The sequence below is a fragment of the Rhopilema esculentum genome, chromosome 21 (genome assembly GCF_057945365.1).
Source record: "Rhopilema esculentum isolate cy_ngs chromosome 21, ASM5794536v1, whole genome shotgun sequence".
NCBI lineage: Eukaryota > Metazoa > Cnidaria > Scyphozoa > Rhizostomeae > Rhizostomatidae > Rhopilema > Rhopilema esculentum.
The window spans coordinates 3,003,754-3,023,236 of record NC_142835.1 but is presented as its reverse complement, the minus strand read 5'-3'; the positions used below and the strand labels follow the sequence as shown (position 1 = coordinate 3,023,236).

Below are 19,483 nucleotides of genomic sequence, written 5' to 3'. Positions count from 1 at the left end.
CTAGTTTCTTATAAATAAAAAAAGTGTAGTGTAAGGACAAAGATTAATTTTTTAGATGAAAAGATCACACTGAAACTGATGTTTTGTCTTTTATTGGACAAAATTGTCCACAATATAAATTTCTCATTCCTGATAACAAGAGAAAACAAAGAAGAGAAGGCCTTTTTGAAAGCCTTTGCTACAAATTCTGCGCATGATTTCTCAGAAAACATTCGTTATTCTCAAATTCAAATGTATTGTTCTGCAATAAAAAAATTTGGCCATGTACAAGGTTCCCAAGTCAAGTATCACATGCATGATGAGCCAAGTAGCTATCAAGGTACCTTAATGTCACAAACAGACATCAGGGATGGATTTACTAGGGAATTTAGGGGATGCGACACCCCCAATATATTTGTGACTTGACCGAATCCTACTGCACCCAACAATGATAATTTAGTGGGTAGCAGAAAATTATTACATACATACATACATACGTAATTTATTTAATAATGCAGGTCATCCAAAAGGCAGCTTTCGCTGATGTAGACCTGCTAATTAACTCATAAGTAAAGGTTAAAAAGTTTTAGATAGCTTAGATAAATATTCTAATTTACATGAGTGGTTTCTTAAATTTAAAAGAAAATAACATTTGAGTCAGTTTACGATATGGTAGATGCTTGGCCAAAGGAGATGCTATCCAATATTTTGCAATTGTCTGATAGTTTTTTTTTAACTGTTTCATAATTTTCCTGAATCATCATTGATGGTGGCAGTCTATTCCAAATTAACGCTGCCCTATGCTTGAAACAAGTTCTGCCAACATTTGTTTTTGATCGGGTGAGTTCCACTTTGCAACTGTTCCTAGATGATCTCTGAGATTTTGTTTTTATCGCTAAATCTTTCAGGGCAAAAGGACACTTGTTGTTGTATATTTTATGAGTCAGGCAAGCTACGTGTCTTTTATAGATATAATCGACAGTTTTCCAATTTGCTTTTTTGAGAACGTTATTCGCAGGTGTTGATTTAGGCAGCTTGTGTATTATCTTTGCTGCTCTCTTGTCTCAATTGGTTCCAAGGATGGTCCTGTTCCCTAAATAGCCATTCCGTAGGTGCAGCTTGGTAGAATACCGTGGAAATAGATATTTTCAAGGACTTCTGGTTGTAGTGAACGGAATCTTTTAAGTTGCTTAACTTTCTTGTTCATTTTTGATGCTGCGTTGGCCACCTGATTTCCAGGTTAGTTTGCAGTCAATGGACACCCTTAAACATTTTGATTCAGTGACCACTTTTATGACGTTATCACCTAGCTTTACTGGGGATAGAGGCCCAATGAATTTTTTATTTGATATTATCATTATTTCAGATTTTCTGGGTGGATTGTTAGACTATTGCTTTTGCACCATTCTGATATTTCTCTATTAATACCAGTTTGCAATAGTGACATCACTTCATCTACCATTTTCCCAACACAGTAATATTCTGTACAATCTCCGAACATCTCTAGTGTTCGCTTGCTGGGTACATTCGGTAAGGTCATTAACTTGCATAGCAAATAGTCTTGGCCCGAGTAAGGAGCCTTGGGGCACTCCATATTTAACTTCCATGTGGTCAGAAGATTGTCCATTTACTACCACGTACTGCTTTTTTTCTCTGAGATAGTCATCAAGTATATCATATAGTCTACTTTTAATCCCATATGCTTGCAATTTTCGTTTCAACATTTTATGGCACACAGACAATAGCAGCGCCAGACACTAAGTTCTGGGGGGGTCAAACCAAAAAAATTTAAGCCACACACTTTTAACCACCAGAAAACGCCCTTTTACCAACAGGGAATGCCAATTTTATCCGAAGGTAACGCCTATGACAAACTTTTGTTTGAAAATTGGCAGTTTGAAAATCATATGATTACATCACAAAAAGTACGGTGTCAAAATATTACCCCTCCCCCAACACTTTCTCATCGAATTTAGACAAAATACAAAATTGATCCTGCTGAGAACTGGGGGGGGGACGTGTCCCCAGTCCCCCCGTGGCGCCACTACTGCACACAGAGTCAAAACCTTTTTTGAAATCAATGAAAAGGACTCCTACAGCATTTTCCTTGTCCACTTAATCTTTCCAGACCTCGGTGAGGTGTAACAGAAATGGCTCTGTAGAGTACCTTTCCTTGTTGGCCCATTGGTGTGGACTTGATAGATGGCTTTTGGTAAAATGTGTTTCAATGTTTTCACATATGATTGACTCAAGCACCTTACTTGGAATTCCTAAAAGAGATATGGGTCTGTGATTTTCCCTTCCCATCCTGTTACCCCTTTTGAACAAAGCACGGACTTTGTTAAGCTTCCATTGGGATGGGAATTGTGATCTTTCAAAACATTTATTTATTATCTCTGATAAACCAGTTGCTGCAAAATCTCCAAATAAGGACAAGTCTTTTGATAAAACATTGTCATGGCCACAACTTTTTCCTGGCTCCCCCTTTTCCGTATTGTCTCTCTCACTTTGTCTTCATTTATCAACAGATCTTGGACTTCTGTTATGTTCTCGGTTCTCGAGTTTACATTCTCTGTCTGCAATATCTGCGAGTTTGCTTCAGCAAGTTTTTCCCCCACAATTGAAAAGTATAGATTTAAACAGTTAGCCATGTCTATATCTGATGTTAGAATTTGATTGTTTTCCCCCTTTATTGGTCCAATCTGTCTTTGTTTTTGTACACCATTCATGGCCTTGACCGTTTTCCAAAAGCTTGCTGGGTTGTCTGCTTTTTCAAATTTCATTTTTTATATTGAGCTTCTGTTTTTATGCACAAAGCTGTCAAATAGTTTCTCTGTTTCCTGTAGTTTACCCAATTTTCTGCTTTTGATGGATCAGCTTGGGCTTTCTTTAGCAATTTATACCTCAAGTTCATCTGTTTTCTGACAGCAGAGAGAACCTATTGGATCTCACTTTTGCTTTTCTGACTTTTTCATGATGATTCACTATCTCCTTGTAGAGGTATTCCCAGGCCCAGGCTGCATCATCAATGTCTTCAAATATAGAACAAATATGCCATGGGGTCTGCTTAAAGTCTGACTTTACAGCATCATGGTTGATATTCTTATAATTCATTATTTCTTTAATGGTTGGTTTTGAGATTTGCCTACGTAGGTTAAGCACTGCATATACTAAATGATGATCTGAAATTCCAGATTTATGGACACCATACTTCTTCACCTTTGATGTATCTGTGGTGATAACCAAGTCAATCATTGACTTGGATGTTTCAGATATTCTTCTAAGTTGGTCAATAACGTTTTTCAGGTTAAAGGATTTCAGGATTCTCAGTAATTTCTTTCCTTGTTTCATATCTTTTTGTACATCTTGTTGAAAGTACAAATCAGCATTAAAATCCCCAACTATTAGAATATTAGTTCTCTCCAGGCAAATTGGTTCCAAGAAGTTTTGAAAATTTTGGAAAATTTTTGTGTCGGATGGCTGTCTATAGACTGATCCTATAAGGATTTTCTGAGATGATATGGAAAGATCGATCCATGCTGACTCAATACTACTAGTGAGTCTGTATTCAGGTCTTCTCTTTCAAAACCAATTAGTTCTTCCTTGAAGTATATCATACACCCTTCCCAGTTGTTTTCTATATTCTCTCTATCTTTCCTTGCTATTTTATATCCTTTTTTGCTTATTTACTCAGTCGAAAATGCTTCTATGCTTATTTTGTTCAATTCTTTTTACTCGGTCGAAAAACTCGTTTACTAAAAACAATTTTATAAATATTGTATTTAATAGTATTAGGCATTAATTGCTAACTAACTTTAATAAATTTCTATCAAACATGTAAGCAATAACCAAAGTTGGTTGCCGTATATAACATTGATAGAAAGGTATTTTCCCGCACTCTCTACAAATTGATAGAAAGATAAACATACCTCTTTTAAATATTGCCCGCTGCTCGTGTGCGCCATGTTTGAAATAGAAGCCTCTTTTCACGAAAATGGAAAGGAGATTATTTCGCGGGAAAGTCCCTACAAATATGAACACATGAACATGCCAAGATCAAATGCTATAGCAATAGCAAATGCATTTCGTTGAGAAAGGGTGTATTGATTACGACCTAATTGAGGAAGCTGTTTCCTGATGCAAAGGTTAGAGTCAATAGGTTTTGAGCTTCTCAGTGTTTGATTTATTTCGAACATGCAACTTGTAATACACGATTAGATGTAAGATGTAGTACATCCGTCATGACGGCCAGGGGGTGCACATAGGACGTCCATACGGCGGGTCAGTACGATATTTTAACGTGAACAATTTGTATAAATTTATATTTTTCGATTTGAGAAAACTTAAATTTTAAGAATTTTCTGAATTGCTTCTGCTTACAGCCATCAGGTGTGTTTTGTTCTTATGGAAAATCAATGAAGACTGTTTACAGCTTGATATGAAGCGAAGGGTACCTACCAAGGGTGAAATGAAGTTTCAACATGAGATTTCAGCTAAGGCAAAGGGAAAAAACAGAGAAAAAAGAAGCAGATCGTTTTACAACCAATCAGAGACTGTTGTTGAGCCAGAACAACTCCTGAAAGAAGCAGCTGATCACAGCCAGACTAATGTCGAAAAGAATGAATTTTTTGTTGGTGAAAGCTCAACTACTCAAGAGAGGAAGATAGGTATTGATACAATTGCCCTTGATAATAGAGATAAAGAATCTTGTTTAAAGGAGAAGGGAGCAGATAAAATGACTGATTGCCAACTTTTGGGGAAAGAAATTCTTTCAGAACTTCATGCAAAGGGTGTTAGTTTAGAAAATCTTGGCCAAAATGATTTAGAAACATTTTTAAAAGATATTGGAAAAAGAAAAAATCTTGATCCAGATACTGTAGGTAAAATTTTCCAAGAGTATCTTGAAAATGAGAAGCAAAAAATTGTTGGTTTAATGATGCATCTGATGCGTAACAAAGTTCCTCAGTCACTTTTGTTAGACAAGGAGCAGTTGGAGACACAGCCTTCTTACTCAGACTCTAAACAAACTGAAATTGGCAATGAGCAAGAAACGATAGAGTCTTTTGACATAAAGGAGCAAGTTTACGAAGAACCAACTATCTATGTAGACAGTGATGATTGTGAAGATGGTAAACTGGACATTGTTATGCCAAGAACTCCAGCAGTTGAACTATCTGAGTACAATTGGTCAGCAGAAAATGCAAGAAGCGAAGAAACTGTAATAGAAGGTACTCTTCAACAACCTCCAAAATCGAGTATAAATCTTTTCAAACAGGATAGCGATGGTGATACGTAAGTTGCTATATTATATCAATATGATCATTTATTGCTACCAAACTGAAATGTGGTGTGGTGGCCAGGGTTTTTCCTCCCAAGCACTCCTATGCCACTGCACCTCCCCAAACCATTGAAAAACCTCAACCCTCTGGAATGCTGGGTAGAGCCTAGGATTTTATAGCTTCCCTGCATCCCTTGGCGGTTTATCCTTGCTTATCAAACATTCATAGATAAAACACTGATTTGCTTGATCTCAGGGAGGCTGGGTATAAAATAACTATTTGAGGTTTTTCATGGGAAATATCATGCATTACATAAATGCTCTCTTCATCAGATGTTACTGCATCCTCCCAGGTTCAAGATTTGCAGTCTTACAATTGCTTCTTTTGCAAATCTTTACGTAATGATGACACAGAGCATTGAAAAAGGTTTTTAAAAGGGTTTGTTTTATTTATCCTTATTTTTTTTGCAATATTTTTTCATAACTTTAGTTTGATTTGTTGTTGTTACGGTCTTGATATTCCTAAAACGTTTAATCACAAAAGACCCATAAAGCTGAAAGACCTGTTTGACACGTGTATAGATAATTAATGGGGAGTTTAAAAATGACTGTCAACAAATCATGCTGCATTGTCATTTGATAGCTTTGATTGGTTCATTCTATAGGATTCTGCACTTAGCAACTGTACAACAGCATTCTTCTGTTGACAAGCTCATTGATATGATGAAGAATGAATCTTTGGATGTACAAAACAAAAGAGGCCAGGTATGACATTTATTACAAGCATCCCAGGGTGTAGTCTTGGAGGCCAAAGTAGGGGTTCATTAGGTCTTATATTTTTAAATGGGAGAATAGTTAGAATTTCCAAATCTAATCATGAAGAATTTTTGAAAAGAGAATAAATGAAGTTCAAATTTTAATTAACTTGGCTAGACCTCTGAAAAGAATGTGTTCTTGGGACAAGCATACCCCAGGGACAAGCATACCCCAGGGACATTCTGAAGCATCCAGGGCTTCAGAGAGGAGAGTATTGAACTTCTTTGTGGTTAGAGGCGCTGACCACAGATCCAAGGGTCCATGGTTTGAGTCCCTGGCATGACAAAACTTTCACCCAGATTGAGTAGAGTCGCCAGCTCTCTGTAATTCCAGGTGTAGGAATCATGAGGTGTGGTCAAATCGAGAGGAAGGACCAGGACACTGCTCAATAAGCATTAGCTTCTCCATGTCCTAAAAATTACCTTCGGATGCTGGGTAGAAACAAATACAATTACATATGCAAATCTTCAAAATTATCTCATTGGAGCTCAGGTTCTCAAGTGCCCTTAGCCACTTCACACCTAACAAAACTATGATAAAAGTACATTCTGGTCTTTCAAGTAGATCAGGTTACTTGAGACCACACCCTTTTGGGTCATTTCTGCGCTACATACCAGATGCTTTATCTCCATGACAAATGACCTACCCTTACCCATTGTATTTCTATCAATTTTGAGAAGGCCCGCAAAAATCTAAATGACTGTTAAAATAGAATCTCTTATAGGTTCTATCTGGGCTCCGTGAACCGACATGTTCTCCCTGTTGCTTGTTATCTAAATTTATTGATCCGTGTTTGATTTTTATATAGACAGCCCTTCATCTCGCTGTCGTACTCAAACAAGAAGACAATATTAGAAGACTGATATACGCTGGTGCCTCCATAGCTGTAGTCGATTGTCACGGTGATACTCCTCTTCACATAGCGTGTCGCACTGGCAAGCAAACGTTAGTGTCGTTGCTTTTGCAGAAATTACTAATATCGCCATCTGTTGGATGTGAATCAGCTATGCGAACGAGAAATTTTGAAGGTAAGTACTCCTGAACAGGGATGTGCTGATTGGGGGGGGGGGGGGGCAATGTCTGCAGAATTCAAAGTTGGTCATGCAGCGGGAGCCTTAGCATTAACTAGGAAGTTTGGCCAAATTTCAACCTATAATTCATTCATTTTATTGGTCATGGTTAGTCACAGTCAACTTTCTTTTTTGTAATACACTCTTTTTTTATAAGAACACGAGCCTCAAATTGGTCAAAAGTTAATAACAAATTAAGAACAAGCTGAGGCTGAGCTACTGTAAAATGCAATTTTGAACAACGTTTTATCTAATAAACGAGGACTTTTAGCCATATGTGGGTTCGTTTTCGGTGAGTATTCAAACCTGTGGGCAAATTATGGCTATCTCACTCACTTTGTTGCCAAATAAGGCCTGAACACCTCCCTTGAGCGAAAACGCTTATAATTGCACTGCTTACAACCCATCAATTTAGGAATAAATTAAGAACAATCCACCCTCATATTTTTGAAAAAACAGTCAACCTGGACTCGAATTCACTGACTCGTACAAAAAAAGAGTGTATTTCAAATAACTTGCTATAAGAAGCAAGCTAACGACTATAAGAAATGACTGCAAGAAATAACTGCAAGAAGTTTTCTGAGATGCATTTTAAGCTAATCTGAAGGATGCGGTCGCAAACATTTTCTGCTCGCTCCCCCCCCCCAAACAAAATTGTCTAGGCACATGATATTACTAGGCACTGCCCCTGAAATTAGCTTTCATGACATCCTGCGAAGAGTGAACTTTTATCCTCTCTTCCTTGCATAGCATCTTCTAAAACCTGAGCCCCCACCTTCTTTCTGACGTCTAATTCTAGATTATTCCTTCTAAATCGTATGCCCACCGTGGTTTTCCAGTTTGCATTGCACAAGAGATATTTTGCATCAAATCACAGACTAGGCGTTTCCCACTTTTTTAAAGCAAATTCTGCTCTCTCGCCTTCCTTCGAAAGTAATTTCAGTCCTTTTCACCTTCCGATATTTTTAATACTGTTATAAGGTAGCATTTCTCGAGTAATGATACTACATATATTTTGGGACATTGCCATTTGTATGAAACGTCTAAAAAATTTTCTAGACAAATTGGCAAACTTCTTCGGTAGTTTTCCTCCATTATCTTTGATTGACACCATAACCTGAATATCATAGTTCAGAAGAAAGTGAGGGGGCTTTAGCCTCCAAGCCCCCTGGCTTCGAACTGCCTGTTTAATCATGAAGTCTTTACTAATCTTTTCCAGGTGAAACTCCGTTACACATTGCCGTGGCTCATTCATTTGGTACTGGTAATGAAGCAGTCATTCATCTTCTAGTGAGCAACAAATGTGATGTTAATTTGATAGTGAGTTTCCATATATCAGCTACTAGTTTTGAAAGGCTTTCAAATCGATTTACAGTGAGGCCAAACTGCTCCATTACCTTACAAGGCTACCCCTTGAATTTTATTGATAATACCAACCAATATAGAATGAAAACATATTGAAGAAAAGCAGGGCAGCTGTTTTTAACTTTTCTTTTGAACATCGAGCGTCATATACAGGGCCCACGCCACGAACTTCAAGGCGGAGCGGCCAAGTTCTATACAATGAACGTGAATTTAGTGCTTCAAAACAGGGCCTCTTTGAAAATATTTTTGCTTACCAAAAAGTGGGGGAGGGGGCATGGCCTTTCCGGTGGCGTGGGCCTTGACATAAAGGTTTAAGATCAGAAAAATGAAAACAAAAGCCATTATGCATGTTACAACAATTACGTTATTTAAGCAATAGGAACAAGTGTGGAAGTCTAGTTCCATCAAGTTTTTTTCAGGTAAAAATCTCACCCAAGGATAATATCCCGTCATAACATTGTTTGTGGGTACATTATTGGTAAAGTTGTTCTAAAAGTATTGGGTTTCACGCGTCTGCTTCATTTACCCCCCCCCCCCCCCCTCTTGTTCTTACGCCATATCCTATCTTAAAGTGAATTTCAGGGAATAACTGTGGAGGATGTCACAACCCTCCTACTTACTGCTTAGACAAACTTCGACTAGAGAAAATAATTTGGGGGATAATTACGATTTTTTCTTTCGACTTCTTTATTCTTCCATCCTATTCTGGAAGACCAGCCCCAGAACTATCTTCGCTGCTGCCCTAAGTTTTTGGATGGACTTGTTTGAAGTTTTTGCCTGATTAGTGCACTTGGTTTGGGTAAGGTAATTTGACAAAAATCTTATATTATTGAATTCCCAACATGACAATTAAATGACAGTTTCCAAGGCTGTCAGGGGAGTTACGCTTCGTATTGATTTGCTCAATTTCCTATTTTGATACCTACTGTAGTGTGAGGTCATATAGCCTTCTATCCATTCTGCGTTAGTGTCTGAAGCAAATAAATTTATTTTAAGAATAGCATTGGTACAGATTTCTTAATGGAAGGAGCAATAGAGTCTGGTTTTAGTGCATGGAAGCTTTTGGTGTCATTTCTTACGGGATAAATCATATTAATCTTGTCTTGCTACTTTTAATATTGCCCATCTACTTGTTATATGCATACATTTAATTTTTATAATTAACTTCTCAGAGAACCGCACTTAAATAATCTTTGTTGATGATTCAAGTGTTTCTCGTTATTCCAGGAAGGAAAAAGTGGCAAAACCTGTTTATACATGGCTCTTGAGAATCAGAATTATAGACTAGCAAATTACCTGATCGATCGTGGTGCTGATGTAAACATCGATGCTTTCTCAGGGACTAGTCCTCTCCACCTTGCATGTCAAGCAGGTGACTTCGACATGGTTAAAAAGCTTCTAGCAAAGAATGCAGCTCTTACAGCCAAAAATGCTGAATACGAAAGTCCAAAAGACGTGGCAGCTACCGATGAGGTATACATCAGAGCTTTTTACCTGCCCAGAAATTTCAAAAGTATTAATTTATGCATGATATCGTTACCCTAAAGATACCAATCACGCTTGCAAATTAATATACAGATAGTCCAGGGGCCGTAACATTTTTCAGTGCAGGGTTTTGTTGATAAAAACTGCATTAGCAAGTGTGGTACCCACTTTCAAGCGCCAAACGACTCTCTGTAGCCTTCTGAAATTCGGTGGCGCATTTTCCCTCGAATGTCTTTAACGTTGGTTTAACAAAAATCACTTTCAAGGTCTCGTAGGATACAATTTGGGTGGTAGCTTGTGAAAATCTTGAATCAAGTGTTTTTAATGGCATCTCTGCATGAAAGTCATTTATTCGTTACTTTGAACAACTTGCCATACAACAACCTGTTCAGTACACTTGGAACGTTACCTCACTACACCTCGTGCCAGCACCTTACTGTACTGTGAAGAAGCTATTGAAATTTGGTAAAGATTTTTACATGGTATGCAAAAAAATAGGGACTAAATTGTTGTCTTCTGCTAATCATTTATAACTATGCTATGTAAATATTCCTTTCAGATACGCCGACTGCTTGACAAGGCAATGAAGAAGGAAAGGCGGAGAAAATACAAAGAGAAAGATGACTTAAAACGATCTTCACCGAGAACTTAACGTTACCACTTTCCAGTTTTGAGGAATAGCATTCCGTTGATTCAGAGTAACTACGTAGGAGCAAGTGTCGCTTTCAGTTGTTTAGCAGCAGCATTGCGGGTTAACATTTATAAGGTCTTAATTTATTCTAATTTATGTTTCTCCTTGCAATATTTAGATTTTATCGTAAAAATTTTTTAAGTACCAATCCGTTGCCAAAATTTCGGTGGATATATTTTCGGTGGAAAACTTCGGTGGAAAAAATTTCGGTCATATTTTTGAAATTTCGGTGTATATTTTAGTAAGAACTTGAAAAATTTTGGTAGAAAGAAAATATTTCGGTGGGTAAAGAATTAAACACTTTCTGTAGGCAAGTGTAGGCAAAAGTGTCATAAACTCTTATTCAGAGGAGGTTTTTTATCATTTTCATAACCCATGGAGGAAAATTAATTGGAAGCGGAAGCAATATTTTCGATCACTAATGACAACGAAGGAGTTTTCAATTGCCAATCACAACGAACGTTAGAAAGAAATAATTGAAGGAAATTATGAAGAGCCAGTAGAAGCATCTTTTCAGCACACAGAGAACCCAAGTTTCTTGAATGTAGAGTGTAAAGAGAAGCAAGTGAAGATGAGTCGGGTATCTTATATTTTGATAAGAAAGGAGAACCAGAAACTGAAAATTGATATGTATTGGATGTATAGTAATACTCAAACAATATCTAGGTTAATTTTTTTTGTTATTGTGGAGATCCATTGGTGTGAAAGGAGTTTTTCCTAGCTTTTGACATAAGGAAAAATTTTGGTTTCGAAAAAATTCGGTGGGATTAATTTTCGGTTGCCCTGCTTCATGAAAAAGAAATCCCACTAAAATTGTTGGCCCTAAAGAAAGATATGCTGAAAGAAACAAAAGAGGAGGTCGTTATATGAAATCTAGCATTTAATTCGATCAATGGCAAGTTAGGCAGTTAAAGATTGCATATTTCTACAAAATCTAGATGCAGGAAATGATTAAACAAAGAGAACCTGGTCTTCTATTTCATACAAAACAATATATTTTTAACAAATTTGTTTCAAGACTCACACTCTGCTACAATTTCGGTAAAATTAGGTTCAAGCATAAATAAAGTTGATATGATATACCGATATAGTACCATAAAAATACACAGGTTTTTATCTCTGTTTTGGTTTATTTAAAAACAACTCAATTTCTAATGGTCCTTGGGCTATTTTTTGCGAAATTCACTGTAGGTGATGACATTTGTCAAGCGAACGTAACTTTGTAGTATTTAGATATCGGATGAAATGTGTTAAGAGTGGTAAAATATAAGTTAATTCATTTATTTGTAAAGATAGGAAAAACCTACGTTTAATTATGCATGAAAATGCTATGTTTTAGCACGTTTGGCAAGTAAATCAAAATATCTTTCGCATACTAAACCCACCCAAAGATTGCGCGAATCGAATTTTCAAAATAAAGTACTTATATGACATTATAATACTCCTCGTCTCTTCCTGAAATAAGAACATGAAATTCTGGATACTCAAAAACAGTTTTATTTTTCAAAATCTGTGTCAGTGATTGTGACTGATCTAGTAAAAAATACCTGCAACATAAAGTGAAATTTTATAAGAAACCTATAGACAAAAGTGATATAAAATTGTTGGTAATAGAACGGTAACTTGTATTTGCAAGGAAACCCAAAAATGGTGTTGATGATTTCGGATTTGATGACTAAAGACTATTCAAACGTTGCCTGATCTTACTGGTTCGTGTTTGAGTTATGGACTCGAAAGTCTTGATTGAAGTGGTTCTGGGGATAAAAAAATATTGCAAGTAGTGGTCCAAATTTTACTGTCAAATCCATCCAGTATATGTAGTTATGCTAAAGTATGTTTTGACTGTTCGTGTAGAAAGTTTAAACTTAGAGAAATCCTCGTCATACAAGGGTATTGTAATCTTTTTACTAATTTTTAAAATTTTAAATTCACTTGTAGAAAAAGCTTATGATTGAACTTGCAAAAGAAAATTTTCTTAAAGGCACGCTAAAGGAAGCAATGTTTTTGTAGTGTTCTTTGTAGTGTTCTTTTTCATAATTGAAAGTTAGGAGCAGTAAGAAAAAAACAGTGAGAACGAATAGGGAAAGGGACAGATGGGGGTTAAAACTTCCTGTAATTCGAAACATCCCATATTAGCTACACAGCAAAATTCTGTACATTTATATCCCTGGGACAAGAAAATCTAAATTTGTCAGAACGATTATAAAATGTAAATAAAACAAATTACAAAAAAAGCGTCTTGATCAAACCGATGTCCCTGAAACCTTTTTAGTGCATCATAGATTATTTATTTCCCTTTAAGGAGAATATGAATGTTATTTTTTGTGCTAAAATATAGAGACGGCAAACTGTGGGATGTGAAATGACTGCAAGAGCAGAGGTATGAGAAAAGAAGAGAGGAGAAGAGAGAAAGTGAAGACTCTAGTCCAAGGTTATGAACGTAATGCTCTAAAATCCTTACCCATTGTCCAATGAACCCTCCTTTTTTAAATAGACTCTTATTTTCTGTATTCCACTGTTGATGTAACTTTTCAGTCTGAAAAGCATTAAAATTTGGGTTTACAGATAGCTAACCTATAGCTAACCTAGAGAGCAGTGGCAGAAACCTGGGGGAAGAGGGGGCAGTAGTCCCCCCCCTCCCAAATTTTGTTCTAAAATGATGGGAAAATGTGATGCCATCTTATCAAAATAACAGGCTTGCCTTTCTCCACTATTTGACCATCCCTGCTAGAGAGATGCAAAAAGGAAACAGAAAGAGATGTCTAATAAAGGTAAATGAAACGAAGTCAAAATGACTATAACACAAATACATATTAGCTTTGAAGAGCTGAAAGTTGGTAAGCAGAATGCAAAAGTTTACAACTGAGATCATTAGCCCCTGCTATTACTAGGTCATGATATTTACATTGAATTTCTAAAATGTATTCCTGAAACCAGTAGAAATAATTCTCAACAAAGTATTAGTGATTGTTACACTTACTTGTATCTAATAAGTGGATCTGACATTTCAGGATCAATGAATCTCCCCAAAATATCCTTTAATGTTGTTGTTTCGTCAACTCTAAAAATGAATTATAAGTAGGCATCTCCAAAATCATATGAACAGATAATTTGAATATATGAAACATCAGCCAAAACTATAAAAAGTTTGTAAAAATACGAGCTAGCTGAGAAACAAAATTGGCTATTGGATTATCATGCAAAAAGGCACTTCACTGACATTTATTTTCTTTAGATTTTTTCAGAAAATGCACTATAATATTTTCTAAGAAAAAAACCATTTTATTTATCATTAAAGACAGTTTTGAATTGCACAATGATCATCATCAGCTTATAAACTTTTAACAACAGCAAATTCAAATGCAGTGAAGGAGTAGATAATTAAAATAAAATAAGGTTCCCTAAAAACTTCATGGGCTTTGACTCACTTCATGGGCTTTGACCAAATCTAATTTTTTACTGGACCTTAACGGCTTTACTGAACCCAAAACTGGTTAATGGTCAAGACAAAGGAAATGAATTTTGTTTTTGTGAAAATGTTTGACTAAAATATTGAAGTTCAAAATATCAATAAAACGTTTGTTTCCAAAAAAATTGAAAAATCTTAATAAAAGCTTGCTGTTCATTAATTGTTTGATTCGGATCAAACCCTAGTATATCCTACTTAATTCAGCCCCTTTATAATGATGATTTAATGAAATATAATCAGAGTTAATTTTACGAGGGGCTTTTGCATTGGCTGTTACTCCTGAGTTGATTATTGATATTCATATTTTTTGGTCTCGTGTGCCAGGCTTTCTCGTAGTTCTCTTGCATTTGTGTTACTCGTTTATTGATATTGCGAAGTAGTCTTGGCCTCCAGGGGTTTTGTTTAGTAATGCTAGGGCAACATTTATGGCTCATGGCGGTTTTCATTCCCTAGGTTATTCTTGGGGGCATTTAAGGTTTTTGGCAAAGGGTTGGTTTCACTTTGCTTAGTGAAAGGTGACATATAGAGTGTGCTGTTTATTTTCCCGCCCCCCCCCCCTCCCTTTTTCTTTTTCTCTTGATGCCTTCAATAAAATTTCTTGTACCTTTAGGCATTCCTTTATGCTGTTAGCATTTATTTGGATGCTATTAGGTAGGACTGGTGCATCGGCTGTTAGTGGGGAAAAGAGTCTTTTCTTATCCATTCCCTCCCCTTCATCAATTAAATTTGAGGGTTAATATAAAAAATTCCAAAGTAACCTCTTCCTGTTTAGATCAGTGGCAGGTTTAGCAATTTGCGCTGATGCACCAACAGCCCAACTTGCTCTCGATGATGTGGGAACGTAGCCTCATGATTGATTTTCTGATGTCTAGGGCATGATTTCTGAGGGAGCTTTGTGCCCTTCATTTTGTTGGTATTTTATTCACGAGTTAGTAAATTAATAAATGATCACAAGGAAGATAGCAACCTAGATATATACATTTCTCTTTCTAAATTATGAAATAGAGGATTTATGTCCTGGTTTGGAATTCAACAGGACTTGTAAAAAAATATTACCTAAGAATGGTTTGCTCCAGACCCTCATGAATGAATTTTAGCTTCACTCTCCAAACTAAACATTTTTTCCTAAAAAAAAGCTTTTTGAGCTATAGGTTTACACAAGGATTATTCAACATTATCGAGTAGGGATATAAGCATTGACAATATGGTGGCAAAGCGATAAAATGAGCAGAAAGAATACAGTGAAACACTTTGAAATGGTTGAAATGGGCAATTCAATTTCAAGATTTGTAATATGTTGTAGATTTCTAGAGATATGGTTATTGTTCAGGGAGGATCAAAGTTTTTGAGTTTATCTAATGAATTACTGTTGCCATGGACTGCCAAATTATAAAGTGGCTAGATTCGGAAAAGCCACATGGCCATACCACAGGCAATCTAAATGAAATTCCATACATTATTTTATGGTGTTCTTTCAGGTTATGTGTTCAAAATCTAAAAATTAGTAAAATAGTTTTTATGCCTTTATCATTATGCCACTGTGTTGCAATTAAGGCATGCATAATCCAGAAATAAAAAAGCTTCCAAATGAGGTAACAGCAGGCCTTAATTTAAAGAGTAAAGGTAAAAAATAATAAAATCATAGATAAAAAATTATCAGAAACAATATATTCATTATCTAATTAGCCAGTCTTTTCATAACTTGAGAGGTTTGAAGATTTATTGATTGAATTTCAGTTGAAACTACTGAAAGTTTCATCATGTAGAAATATGACAAGAAATGCTGAAACTATACTTGTAATTGAACATTGATGTGTTTTCTTTCTGCCTTGTCATTCCATAAGACAACAGGTGAAGATTGATTTTCCTTGCTCTTGCTTGTTTCAGAAAATTGTATCTCTAGATTGAAACAACAACCAAAATTCTTAAAATGTTTCATCACAATAATTAATTGACAACATTGGCTTAGAAGCTAAAAAACTAGGATCTGATATTGTTAATCAAGACATATGTTGGTAACCAAGCATCTTCTAAGACATTATTTGCTGCTCACCACATAAGGGTTTTGCTATAATTCAAGATCTTTTGTCACATTCTCCCATGTCTATCTTTAAATCTGCTACACAGGTATGCTACATTTACTCAGTTTAGGACACTGTGGAGAGCATAAATCATAGAGTTCTTAAGTGACGAAATCATAGAAGATTAATTTTAGAATTTTTGAACTTGGATTCCATAACCTGAAAAAGCACCAAGAAATACCTCTAAATAAGCAAAATCAGTTAATAGTGTTACGAGTTGGCCACTTCAGCACAGGCTCTATCCCAATGAAATCTCTCTGTTGATTTTTGTCTCTGTTTATAGCTTTATGAACAGAGGCAAGTAAAAATAATCTGTTAGCAAACTTCGAAAATATCATGGGCCAGATCTCACCTGATTTTTTGAGATATTGAGCTGATTTTTCATATTTAGAAGAATTACTTGGTGTTCTTTGGTGTAATGTGGTCAAAATTTGAAAATTCTAAAAACAGTACATTTTTGAAGCCACAATGAAGAACTCTTTTTGCATTAATTCACTGGATCTATGAGCTTATTTGATTTCAAGGCTGATGCATAATTTACTTTGAAATGAATTTTGAAACAAATTATATCAACAAAAAGAAAGTGTTATAAAAATAAACTACTGATAACCCTGGTAACGTACATGCTTGTTGTGTGACTTGAACATTTTTAATGAATCTCTTGTTGCACTATCAGTGTTCCTGGAAACATCTTCTAGAAACCTATAGTCTGTAAAAATCAAATGTTGAAATAATGGGAAGATTTCAAAGAATTGCGCATTGGCTTAATTATAACTTATAAGATATAACTTTGAACTGATTGGCAGGAATCATACAATTTTGGTGAAAGATGATTTGCCAACCAGAATTTAAAAGCACTTGGTGCTATGGGTGTGCTGAAACTGTAAAAGCAAAAATAGGGTAATTGATGTAAAAACAGAGGGAGCATGGTGATATATAATTTCAATGATGATAATAATAATAATTATGGCAACAATGAGGATGATAGCAAAAAAATGATGAAGTAGTTTTGTTCATATTGTTGGGGTGAGTGTCTGAGCTAAGCTAAAAAACCTTTCTTTAGATCATCAAAAAGTCACAGCCATCTTACATTTGTATTCATTTGCAGTGAAAATCAGCCATTTTGCCTGCTCACAAACTAATATAATTCTATAGGTATTGATACTGGAAGTAACAGTCTTCAATGCAACAAAAATGTTAGTTACCACTTAGTAGATTTTGATCAGAGAATTCCTTGATATCAACAAAGGCAGTTTTGCATCTTTTCCCATCACATTCATTCTGTACTTTATGTCTTTTAACACATGGCAAGCTAGAAAAAGTGAAAGGATTCTGGCTTATAAACCTCTTTGAATAATGGTCTTTTCTAAATGGCACAGAAATAGCTCAGTATCATGATACCATTATATTTACAAAATGGAATGATCTTCCAAGGTTTCTACAGATAAACAAATGCATGGAAGTCAGCCATTTGATCAAATATGTCCATACAATCACTTGTTCATACCACAAGTTTTGCTTAAAGTCAATTGGTTTTTTATACCTGGTGATGTGCAGTTGTTTGATAAGAGTATCCACTCAAAACCTTTAAAGATAACAACAGAAACACAGAAACATAGAGCATACGTAGCATATTAGGCTGTAAAATTCTGCAATATATTTTTAGCAGCATCCTTCTCCACAAGAAAACAAGACAGAAAGATCTATCATGTCATTTTGCATGATGTACACATAATACCTGCAAGTCTGCATACTGCAGCCAGGGCATTTGTACTTTGACTCTGTTTCTTCACAGACTTCACACTTCCTGTTAGAATGTAAACATAAAGTACTGCATTTCTTTTTTAATGCACCAGTTCCAATTTAAGTTTCAGATTCATTCAATTTTTAATCCATCCTACATAAAATTCTATGAAATTATGATACAATTATATATACTATATGTTGAATTTACAAGAATCACTTAAACAACTTAAGAAAGAAAGGATACCACATGATTATATATAGGATAGATTAATTATGGAGGAGCTCTCTAAATAGGTTATCAGGTTATCATAAATACTTCAATGGCTACACGACACTAGGCTATAAAAAAGATGCACATAAAATGTATTCCCAGAATGTGTTCCTTGGCAATTGGCAAATGTTCCACCCTGGATTGTAGGCACCAGATTTGCTCCAATGTAATTGATATTTCATTACTTTTAATTCAATTTGGTATCCTTAAATTGCATACCTTTTACAGGAATTCGCTTTCTCTTCCTCCATGTTTATAACTGAAACACAACAAAATATAAATCAAATGAAAACATCTGGAATTGGACTACAAATAAATGAACCTATTGCAGGTTGTGTCAAGATCCCTTCCCTAATTTTTATCTAAGTTAAGAACTTATAGGTCTGCTTTTTGGGGATTGCTGGCACTTTCCAATGGCACATCCTCTAACAAATTGTAAATTTACATCTTATAAATCATATGCTGCATAGAAATGAATTATATACCATTTCTTGTTTGAGATTTCACAAGATACTACCAGTATTGATTTGAGAATGCACAAAAATGCTGGTCTGATAAATTTTTGGTGCACTTCATGTTTCTTACTTACAAGAAGAGGTTGCAGCATTTGACAGAGTGACATTGGAAATTTGGTCCCTTCACTGAAAGTAAGCAAAGCTTTTTTCAGAAAAATTGATTGCATACCGTTGTGTAACTTTCCTACCGTGTTCTTAACTGGGATATCATATCTAAGTTTAGTACCTGTCCTAATATGTGTCCTGCTGTTTACAATAACTTATTATTTTCGGGAATATAACTAAATAGTAAGTTTGAATGTGGTAACAGAAACTGAATATTTGTCAAACATCCATTCAACATCGCCAAAATACTTGAACTCAGGTAAATTTAATTACTGTACTTGATCAATTTATGCGTTTCAATTATGGAATATATTTTAATAAATGATAAATTAATCAATGGTAAACTGTCAAAATAAAATCTGTTCTAATAAAATGTATAGCAAGCTGCCAATACCACAACAAGAGCCCAAAAGATTTTCAAGGCCAAGTGTCCTGATGTTAAACATCCATCAAATAAAGATAATTGTTGCCAGATCTACAAAAAATGTTTAATATACTTTATGAATTTCATTCTATTGCATTTAGCTGACTAATCTTAGCTAAAAAACTTGAGGAGCAATGTTTTTACCTTTCCACACGTGCACTTTCGGTGATTTCCAGATGGCCGTAAAC

At 35.4% G+C, this 19,483-nt stretch overlaps 3 protein-coding genes across 5 annotated transcripts in view; 1 reads left to right on the top strand and 2 right to left on the bottom strand.

The window, feature by feature from the left end:
* LOC135684425 (PCI domain-containing protein 2) overlaps window positions 1-4,088 on the bottom strand; it is a 15,182-nt gene extending 11,094 nt beyond the window's left edge. The window contains exon 1 of the mRNA XM_065199986.2: window positions 3,909-4,088. Coding sequence (XP_065056058.1) covers window positions 3,909-3,944 — 36 coding nt within the window. The 5' untranslated portion in view covers window positions 3,945-4,088. The remainder of the gene's footprint in view (window positions 1-3,908) is intronic.
* LOC135684427 (uncharacterized) lies at window positions 4,000-12,231 on the top strand. Of its 3 annotated transcripts, none has more exons than XM_065199988.2 (7): window positions 4,000-4,124; window positions 4,362-5,271; window positions 5,923-6,022; window positions 6,882-7,101; window positions 8,363-8,463; window positions 9,736-9,981; window positions 10,553-12,231. In XM_065199988.2, the coding sequence occupies exons 2-7, from the start codon at window positions 4,418-4,420 to the stop codon at window positions 10,643-10,645; spliced, it is 1,614 nt and encodes a 537-aa protein (XP_065056060.2). In that variant the 5' UTR covers window positions 4,000-4,124; window positions 4,362-4,417; the 3' UTR covers window positions 10,646-12,231. The 3 variants fall into 3 exon arrangements, with proteins under 3 accessions (XP_065056060.2, XP_065056061.2, XP_088971181.1); XM_065199989.2 differs by having other exon boundaries at window positions 4,119-4,260; XM_089115055.1 differs by lacking the exon at window positions 4,000-4,124 and having other exon boundaries at window positions 4,267-5,271.
* On the bottom strand, window positions 11,657-19,483 carry LOC135684428 (box C/D snoRNA protein 1). The gene is made up of 10 exons (XM_065199990.2): window positions 19,440-19,483; window positions 18,471-18,510; window positions 17,973-18,041; window positions 17,440-17,546; window positions 16,858-16,943; window positions 15,949-16,052; window positions 15,210-15,278; window positions 13,665-13,745; window positions 13,146-13,220; window positions 11,657-12,231 (listed from the first exon to the last, which is right to left on the bottom strand). The coding sequence occupies exons 2-10, from the start codon at window positions 18,500-18,502 to the stop codon at window positions 12,108-12,110; spliced, it is 747 nt and encodes a 248-aa protein (XP_065056062.2). The 5' UTR covers window positions 18,503-18,510; window positions 19,440-19,483; the 3' UTR covers window positions 11,657-12,107.